This window comes from Sceloporus undulatus, chromosome 3 (genome assembly GCF_019175285.1).
Source record: "Sceloporus undulatus isolate JIND9_A2432 ecotype Alabama chromosome 3, SceUnd_v1.1, whole genome shotgun sequence".
Taxonomy (NCBI): domain Eukaryota; kingdom Metazoa; phylum Chordata; class Lepidosauria; order Squamata; family Phrynosomatidae; genus Sceloporus; species Sceloporus undulatus.
In genome coordinates this window covers 191,026,322-191,036,592 of record NC_056524.1, presented here as the reverse complement: position 1 = coordinate 191,036,592, position 10,271 = coordinate 191,026,322, and the positions used below count along the sequence as shown (strand labels likewise).

Genomic DNA, 10,271 nt, shown 5'->3' with positions numbered 1-10,271 from the left:
GAGGAGGGCTCTTTGTCTTCCAGGCCAGGCCTCTCTCCCCCTCAAGATGGTGGTTGGAGGAGGGCTCTTTGTCTTCCAGGCCAGGCCTCTCTCCCCCTCAAGATGGTGGTTGGAGGAGGGCTCTCTGTCTTCCAGGCCTGGCCTCTCTCCCCCTCAAGATGGTGGTTGGAGGAGGGCTCTTTGTCTTTCAGGCCAGGCCTCTCTCCCCCTCAAGATGGTTTTTTTATTGAACATTCATAGTATGTACCAACACCTTATACTGTGTATATTCTTACTAGTTAAATTCCACACTGGTAACTCATGAGAATGGAAACCATGTGCAAGAGTAATTTGATTATTGTCAATGTCCTTTTCTATACTTGTACCACAAACATAAGGGGATTGTAAAATTAACTGGTTTTGATTGAATAAATTTTGAAACATTTTCCTTTATGTGCATTAGATAGAAAAAGAAGTTAGCGAGTCAATGATGAAATCCTTGAAATACTGTGATGTTGATACAGTATCTACACGGCAGCCCCTTTGCCAGTACCGAGCAGCTACAGTTCACCACAGGCTGGCTTCCATGTATCACAGCTGTTTGAGAAACCAGGTATTTGGGAGCATCTGGCCTAATGTGTCTTTCTATGGTGGTCCAAACTTCCTATACTGTATGTCAGTTCATGTAGATAGGCAAGCATTGTGCAAGGAGTATTTTAGGCACAATAAATTAAATGAATAAATAAACTTTCACAATACATTTCTTAGTTGTACTTTCACAGCTGCATCAATATCTGTAGTGCATTACTGGCCTTCCCAGTGCTTATTTATTGGTGTCATAAGTGTGCTAGCCCTGATGATTCAACATCAGTAGTATAATTACATGATACTATCTTATTCTCAATGTAGTGAGAAAGTGGGGTTATGTACTATCATACTGTATAAAACTGGGGTTTTTTATTCCTATTTTTGACTATACATTTTTGTTAAAGGTTGGTGATGAGCATCAGCGTAAGCAGCATAGAGTCCTAGTTGACCTTCACTACAGTAAAGCTGTGAAGTTTTTTCAATTGCTCAAGGATGCACCATGTGAACTCCTTCGTGTACAGCTGGAAAGAGTAGCCTTTGCAGAATTTCAGATGGCAAGTAAGTTGGATGATTGCTTTGTTTTTGGTAAATATTTCCTAGAATGTTTTTTAAAGGCAAGATTATTAGCAATTCCCTGGCATGCAATAGAATTTACTGTTGCTTTGGGAAAAGAGAATTTCTCAAAGCATTATCAGACAGCAAACTACGTATCTGAGGAGTGTTCAGTTTACTAATGTTTTTCTTATCTTTAGGTCAGAACAGCACTGCTGGAAAGCTGAAGACTTTATCTGGAGCTTTGGCTATAATGATACAGTCTCAGTCTGTATTTCAGCTTATCAGAAAAGAACTTCTTGCTGAACATGAGCAGGTATCTATAATTTTTGAGAATCCTATTATGTGGTCATGTTATATTATCAATTGTACAAGTTCAGAGTTGTTAGGTGGCTTAGGTAGTCATATTGAACTAATTTAGTTCATATTTAACTAATTTTATTGCTCCCATGGTGCTGTTTGCTTTTAAATCCTATAAATGACTCACACATCCTGCCCATTCTAGAATTACACTGAATAGTTAATAATTTACTACTCTTTATTCCCATTATTTAGACTTGATAACTCTTTCACAAATACCTTCTCTGTATAGAGGCTTGAGGATGACAAAAACAAACTTGAAAAAATTCCCACTGAAGATCCCTCCACTAATCTCAATAAGGAAGAAGTGTTAAAGCTCCTTGGAATATTTGAATCTAGATTATCCTTTCTCCTTCTTCAGTCCATCAAGCTTCTTACATCAACTAAAAAGAAAGTTGGGTAAGTGTCTACTGGCGCCTGTTTTCTTTCACAGATTGAGTTTGATATCCAAATGAGTCTGATCACAAATAAAATAGCAACCAATATTGTCTTGCAAACACAGCAGAGTTTACTTAGTGGTATAGTAGGTTAGGCCTCATATAAAAGATCAAACAAATGATTGCATCAGCATATGTTCCTCGGATTTAGTTTTTGCTAATTGGGCTATTCAGAATATTAGGAAAAAGAGAAGATGAGAATTGTTCTTATTAAAAGTAGTAGTAAAGGAAAATCTGAATAATGTTTAATAAGTAGGATGAAGTAATTTATTTATTCATTAATTCAGTTTATATCCTACCTTTCTCCTACCAAGGAACCCAAGACAGCTACAAAATTTAAAATAGAAGTTGGATTAAATGTACAGTACAAGAGTTAAAAATATTAAACAGGTTAAAATACATTTGAAACAAAATTAAAAATAAACATGATAAAAACAGCATTTTCAGCACTACTTCACCATAATTTTAAAGATCACAAATGCCTGCCTAAACAAGCAAGTCTTAACATGCTGGCAGAAAGAGAGCAGGGAAGGAGTGCTAATCAGACCTCCCAATGGAGGCTGTCTCCATTGTCATCACCAAATGAGTGTGTGATGGTAGTGGGAATGAGAAAAAGCCTGAGGATCTTAGAACAGACCAGCTCATGCAGGAAGATATGTTTCTTTTAAATAGTCTGGACCTATGCCATGTAAAATAAGAACCAGCATTTTGAATACTGTTCAGAAACATATTGACAGCCAATGAAGCTGTTTCATCAGTGGGGTATGCTCCCTATAACCTGCCCCAGTGATCAGCCTGACTGCAGCTCTTTGGACCTATTAAAGATTCTGAACAGTTTACAAAGCACCCCCATGTAGAGGATGTTACAGTAATCCAAAAAGGACGTGATCAACGTGTGTGCTACTGTAGTAAGATTTGACTTCTCAAGGAATGGGTGCAGTTGGCACACAAGTTTTAACTGTGCAAACACACTCCTAACCATCATTGAAATCTGTGCATCCAGGCTCAGATCTGAGTCCAGCAGTGCACCTAATTTCATGAGGAGATTTCAGGGAAAGCCTAACCCCATCTAGTGAAGGCATAGCAGAGAATCCGTATTCCCTGATTTGTCCTGTGATTGACCAGGAATATCTCTGTTTTGTCCTGATTACGTTTCAATTTGTTCACTCTCATCAAACCCATTACTGATGGCAGACACTGGTCTAGTAAAGTAACAACTTCCTTGAAGTTAGGTGGGAAGGATAGAGTTGGATGTCATCTGCATACTGGTGACACTCTGAATGATGTCTCCCAGCAGTTTCATGTAGATATTAAACAGCATAGGGGACAGCTCTGAGCCCGGAGGTACCTCACAGGCCAGTGGCCAAGAAGTGGAACAGGCATCCCCCAGCACCATCTTCTGAGCCTGTCTTTGAAGAAGGGCCAGAACCACTGTAGAATACTGCTCCAAGTCCCATCCCAGAAAGGCAGCCAGAGGGATACCATGATATCAACAACTGCAGAGAGCAAAATCAACAGGGTTGTACTGTCTGTGTAGGTCATCCACCAAAGTGACCAAAGCTATCTCTGTCCCACAACCAGGCCTGAAGCGAGATTGAAATGGATCTGGATAATCTGTTTCATCTAGGAATCCCTGGAGCGATCCACTACATGTTCTAAAACCTTGCCCAGAAATGTCCAGTGGGATAGATTCAGGGATGGTTTAGATGGCTTCACTATAGCCTCTTTTGGGAAGAATCGAAACTTATCTTGCTGTGGTGAGGCATCCACCATTTCTCTTTTCCACTTCCCCAGTTCCCCTGTAGCTGCTTTTAAGGGCCAGGAAGGGCACAGATCCCATAAGCACATGGTGGCTCTCCAAGTCCAAGGATCCTATCTATATCTTCAAGTTGCACAGATTGAAACTTATTCAGTAACATGGGACAAGCAAGAGCCAAGATTACATCAACTGGATCTGTATAAACTACAGCTTCCAGGTCAGAGCAGATCCAAGGAATTGTATTCCCAATTTTTTGTGCAAATAATTTACAGTGGTCTGCATATTGCTCTTGTGGAGTAGAATGTAAAAGGACCCTGACCACTTGAAACAGCTCCACTGTGCAACACTGCAGATGCAATGGTGGCAGGGAAGTTTTCTTTGCTGCCAGCACCACTATGGTATAAACTTTGCAATGCGCTCTAGCCCATGTTTAGTCAGACTTGATCCAAGTCTTCCACCATTGTCACTCTAGTCTCCATCCTGCTTTTTTCATCACTGACAACTCCCTAATAAACCAGTAGGCTTGCTTGGTTCCACTCATTTAGAGGGGTCACTCAGAAGCAGTCATGTCCATACCTTAGCCATTTCTCCATTCCAAAGCTCAGCCAGTCCAGCACAGACCACTAAGTGTAGAAAATGCCCTGCTTTGTAGGTGGCCCCAGATATAACCTGAGACAGACACATGGTCATCAGGAAAGATATGAAGTCCTGAGCCATACCCAACAGAGAGGTTTCCACACGGATGTTGGCTGTACAGAATAGATTGTGGGGTGGGGCACTTGGTAGGGGAGAATGAAATCCTAATAGGCCGCTGCAACTCCACCAACCCATTCAGATCTTGTTTGCTGCTCCACAGAGAAACCAGGTGAATGAAGCTCAGAAAAATTATCCTCTTCCCATCCAAGCAGGTCTTCATAATGCAAACCACATCAGCATGCTGATCCAGGATCAGATCCTGGATCAAAGGTATTTTCCTATAAAATGACCTGGCATTAAGCAGTAGCATTTTCAGCATTCAGTGTTGCTCTGTTGAACACCAGGTTAGGTCAAGGTTACTGTTTCCTCCTCATATTATTCTCCCAGGTCACTATCATCTTCATAGAGGCACTGTTACCTGTGTCTACAGGTTTTTGTCTGGTAGTGATATGAAGATGGGCTTTCTCTGCGGGGGCAATCTGGTGGAATGATCTCATGTGTGGTACATCAGGTCTCAGTGCTGTCTCATTTTAAGTATTCATTCAAAACTTATCTTTTCCCTTAGATTTTATACTATGAACCATTATTTATGGTGTTTTTGTTTTGTTTATTTTGGGGTGGTTTTTTTTTCTTTTGTAGGAATGGTTTTGGTTTTATTTATTTTATTATTATTAGTAGTAGTAGTACAGTAGTAGTAATATATTTTTATTGGAATATCCATATACTTACATAGTTATATACATCACAAACAGAACCTTAACTCCTATTCTTGTCATCCCATAACTTGGATATCCCTTTCCATTTTGCATCATATTGTTGAATCATTCTGTGATTTTTGGACATTGAAATCATATCAAAATTTGCTAGTTCATTCACCTTCAAGCTCCATTCTTCTATTGTTGGAACAGTATTAGATTTCCAGTACTTGGCAAATGTCAATCGGGCAGCAGTTATCAAATATAACAGAACACTCAATTCATCTTGAACTAAAATGTCAGGTATTGCATCAGTACTATTCAACAAAAACAGTTCGGGAATCAAAGGAATATTTTCCCCATTGTGGTTATTATTTTTCTATGTATCAGCTTCCAGAATTTTTTAGCTTCGCTACACTGCCACCAGAAATAATATAAGGCTCCTCCTTTCTGGTTACACTTCCAACAGTATGAAATACCCTGTTTGGCGATTTTAGCGATCTTTGTAGGGGGACATATACCATCTGAAGAATAGATTATAATAATCCTCTTTTAAATTATTGTTTTGGTTTTATTGTGGTAGTGTAAACTGCTTTGGGAATTGTGCAAATGAGAAACTGCATGGAAATAAACAGTATATGTTTTATTTTTCACCTCTTTCTCCATTAGCAGCAGGTATGTTGTTGGCATTAATCCAGTGTTGTATAGGCATTCATGAGTTGGAACATTACATTTGTTGTGAATTTTCATACCACTTAGAAAAGCTGTACTAGACATCACATTGAAGAAGTGATGGGAGCAGACCTCCCTGTCATGCTTTAGTGTGATTATGTGCTCTCCTTTGTGTTCAGTTTAAGTCTTGGTCATCAGGATTATGTTAACCTCATTGTCCTAGGGTTTTCCACCCGCAGGCTAGTGAAGATCGCTTTAATCTTTGGATGCCATTAGGCAGCAAGTTGAGCACCAGCAGCAGCCTCAGTTTGTCTCATTGACCCAACTGGGGGCACAGACCCTGAAAATCACACTGGTGGGAGAGATTTCCTTGGAAGGAAGATAGTGCTTCTATGAGTATGAGCCCTCTGGCCTGTCAGGTGTTATATCACATTGTCTAGGTCAGTGTCAACAAGGTCTTAATGCTCCATGCCAAGTTAATTTTCTCATCCATTGTTAAATCCTGACAAATAACTCATCTTAATTCAGTGTTGAATAAAAGCACCACTAGGTCAGAAGACAGAATAGGTGAGCAACCAGAACTCTAAACAGAGAAGATTCAAACATGACTTCAATCTCGGTCATATCATCTCTTTTTCTCCATAGGCAAGCTGCCCATTCAGCTCCCCCAATTGTTAACAGTCCCACCACCATTCAGTTCTCACCAGAGAGACTGCCCAAACTTACTCCTCACCTTTCCTGAAAAATCACTATTTAAATGATTTTCCCCAGTAAGGCACTCACATAGTTACATAAGATCAGGTTTGTCCATATAACACCTATTTTGAAAGATCTTCATTGGCTGCCTATTCGCTTCCAAGCACAGTACAAGGTGTTGGTTATTACCTATAAAGCCCTATATGGTTTGGGCCCGAGTTACTTGAGGGACCGCATCTCCCCATATAATCCGCCCCGCACACTTAGAACATCCGGGAAGAACCTGTTGGAAATACCAGCTTCCAAGTATGTTGTTACATCCCAGATGGCCTTTTCATTTGTTGCCCCGAGGATCTGGAATAGTCTTCCTGATGAGCTCCGTCTTATGACCCCCCTGGAATCATTTAAAAAGAGTCTTAAAACCTTCCTCTTTTGTCAAGCCTTCCCCCCTGAAGAATGAAGTATGTATGTTGCATGATTGTTTTTAGAGCTTTTGTATTATTGGATTTTATTATGATATTGTTGTTTGTAATGGTTTTTTAATTAGTCTGTAATCCCGCTTCGATCCTGTGGGAGAGGCAGGGAAACACAAATAAAAATTATTATTATTATTATTATTATTATTATTATTATTATTATTATTAACTAATAAGAACTAATACCTTAAAAATAATAAAAATAGACCCATGAAGCCTACAGTTTCTGTCAGGTAGTAGTTTGTGTTCTTGTCCATTCTACCAGTTCTTTCATTTCTGGCATTAAAATGTTATTAGATTGATACGGTCAAATGGAAATATCAAAGGGAACTTGGTTTTGCCATTTTTGTTGTAACAGAATTGCAAGAGAAAAGGAGATTAACTTGAAATGTCAATTGTCTGCAAACCTCTTCATATGGAATAATCAGCAGTCAAAATCTTTCTTGTGTGTGTGTGTGTGTGTGTTCCATGACACATAGTACAAGCTGTGGCATTTTGTCTGAAAAGTAGCTTCCTGGCATATGGGAGATAAGTAAGTTGGAGGACAGAATAATGGCACAGGTTTCATAGTCATTAGATTAGAATTTTTCAGTCTCCACAAGATGGCAATATAAATACAGAAGACCAACATGCAATTTCTGTTTCATAATGAACTCATTTGTTATCTAATACATTAGCACCAGTAATTGTATCAGTCCTATAGTAGAATATTGCACAGTCTTGAAGAAGCTGATAATGCCATGACAGAAAAGTTAAAATTTCTTTCATGCTGTGTTTTGAATTACCTTTAGCTTTCTCCCAAGGCTCTACATGTAAAGTTCCTGTTTCATTATATTTTAATTTTTCAAATTTTCCAAAAATGAAAGCTGAAGGCTATTTTATATGTGTCAGCAAGAACAAGCACCATTGTAGTAATACCAGGATTGCCAGGGGGGCTGTTGCTGTCTGGGGCTAGGATTGGATTGTGGTTTTGTTACAAGGATGGAATTCTACCGCATAAAACTATGGCCTTGGCTTGAATCCTTAGATACCTGAGGGGAGGGGAGGTTATTCCCAAAAGATGATATTTTGTGTGTGTGGTAGAGGTCAGATGAATATCTCAAGAGGCAAAAGTTATATCTATATTCATGTATATCTCTTTTGATCACTTGCAGCTGAATGTGTGAACAGGCTCCATTTAATGCATTCTATTTGTCATTCTAAAGTAGTATCTACAGCACACAGTCAGCTCATGGTGTGATGACTTCAGACTGGTTTCAGCAGGAAGTTGCTGGAAGAGGCACAAGTTTAGTAGCAAGGGACGCTTGAATGAAAAAGAGAACAGACCAACTGTAAGACAGCATTATGGTGAAGGCAGTCACTGTATAGTATTGAATTATGTTCTTTATGTATTCAAGAAGTTATACTTCATTTGTAGAGATGAAGGTCACCTCCAGTTAACTTATGAGACATTTCAGCCATTTGAGCTAGAAATTTTCTACAAAAAGATCAGTTACAGAGAGGATACTGGCAAGTTTCTCAAAATTTGAGTTGTGGCTTTACCCCCACTGCTAAAGCAACTACACAAATCCATGGAGGTTGTAATTATGAGAGTGTATTTGAAGGCTCTTCAGATGGGCAATAATTCCTTAAAATGTAGTTTAAGAACATATGAATAGCCATGCTGGATCAGCCCAAAGACCTGTCTACTCAAGCATTTTGTTTACAGTGGCCGTTGAAATGACCACATCTGGGACATGACTGCAATAGCACATTATTCTTTTCCCTAACAAGGTAGTAGCTCAAGCTTATCCCTTACACTGATGGTAAAATATAACTATAAAATATAGTTGTCATGACTAGTAGTCATTGATACTCTTATATATGACTTCATCTAACCACCTTTAAAGCCATACAGGTTGGTGTGATAATTACATCTTGTGGTAATGGATGTCATGGCAGTTGTGGTGTGTGAAGAACCTCCTTTTATATAACCTAAATAACACACAATTTTTAGCTTCATTCTGTTTTCCATTACTCTAGTATTGTGTGGAAGAAAGAATAGCTTCTCCTTATCTACTTTTTACGCACCATGCATAATGTTATGTACCTCTAGCCTATTCCTCTCTGCTTGCCTTGAAAAAAAAAAGTAGCCCCAAACATTGTAACCCTTTCCTCACTGATATTTGCTTCAAGTTCATTTTGATTCTTTTCTGTATTATTTCTAGCTTTGTCATTTTGAAGTGCAATAACCAGTGTTCCAAGTGAGGTCATACAATATAATTGAATAAAGGCATTGTGGTATTGGCAGTTCTGTTTTGGATTGTTTTCCTAATGATCTGTAAGATGGAATTTGCTTTTTTCACATTTGCTATGAACTGGGTTGCTGTTTTTTCATCAAGTTACCCAGCCAAACACCATGATCTGTTTCTTGGTCAGTCACTAGCAGACCTCATCAGTGTAGAAATGAAGTTGAGATTTATTTTTACTTTTTGCCTTGCTATGTATCACTCCATATTTGCATTCACTGAAGTCCATTTACCATTTTAGTATCTACTCCCAGAGCTAGGAGGGATCCTTTTGTAATTGTTTTTGTTTAAAACAAATTGGTTAAGTTATTGTTAGGTTTAATTCCAGATTTTTTATGAACAATCTAAAAACCTTGTGTAACCCATCTGATGAACTGACTACTCTGCTTCCCCTTTAGCTTGCAACCTGTCCATAAGAACACCCTATCCTCTTATTCCATGACTGCTGATTTTTCTCTAGGAGTCTTTGGTGTGGAACTTTATCAAAAGTTTTGATAAAGGGGCTTTTGCTAGTTATAAATCAGCAGTGTCTATGAGGTCACACCTGCCCACATGCTTGTTACTACTCTGAAAGAACTCTAAAAGACTAATGAAACCTTCACCAGAACTGGTTCTTCTATTTTTTGAGTAATTTAATAATTTTATCTTTAATAATGCTTTGCACCAGGTTATCCAGATGTTAAGCTAAGTGAACCTGTAATTCTTCCTCTTCCCATGTTACATAGTGTTCATAAGGAATAGTTCATATTCTTGTCAGATCAGTGTAGAGAAATGCTTTGCATTGAACTGTATGCTTATTTTACATGTTTTATTGTACATTTTTGTGAAAATGGTAGCAGGCTGACAGAAGGCTTCTGCAGAGAGAAGGGGGACAGTTGCTTTAAATTTTCAAGATGGGGAGGGGGGAGGTCAGACCAGGTAAATCCATTCTGATTGATCTGAGCATCTTTAAACCCTGGCTGGCTGAAGAATAAGTTGAATTTGGTTGAGGTTGTTCAGAGAAATTCTCTGAATATAGTCAAAATCTATCACTAATCATTGATTGGAAGAGCCCAAGCATTACTAATTAATTC

General features: G+C 38.7%; 1 protein-coding gene across 7 annotated transcripts in view; it reads left to right on the top strand.

Annotated features, from left to right (window-relative positions):
- The window catches only part of EDRF1 (erythroid differentiation regulatory factor 1), a 51,008-nt gene that overhangs the window by 38,274 nt on the left and 2,463 nt on the right, over positions 1–10,271 (top strand). For 3 of the 7 annotated variants that reach the window (XM_042457598.1, XM_042457600.1, XM_042457597.1), the window contains 4 exons: positions 443–592; positions 972–1,125; positions 1,320–1,435; positions 1,712–1,878. In XM_042457598.1, coding sequence (XP_042313532.1) covers positions 443–592; positions 972–1,125; positions 1,320–1,435; positions 1,712–1,878 — 587 coding nt within the window. Of the gene's footprint in view, positions 1–442; positions 593–971; positions 1,126–1,319; positions 1,436–1,674; positions 1,879–5,977; positions 6,179–8,115; positions 8,242–10,271 lie in introns of those variants that run through there. The other 4 variants (XR_006102881.1, XM_042457599.1, XM_042457603.1 and 1 more) reach the window with 4 other exon arrangements.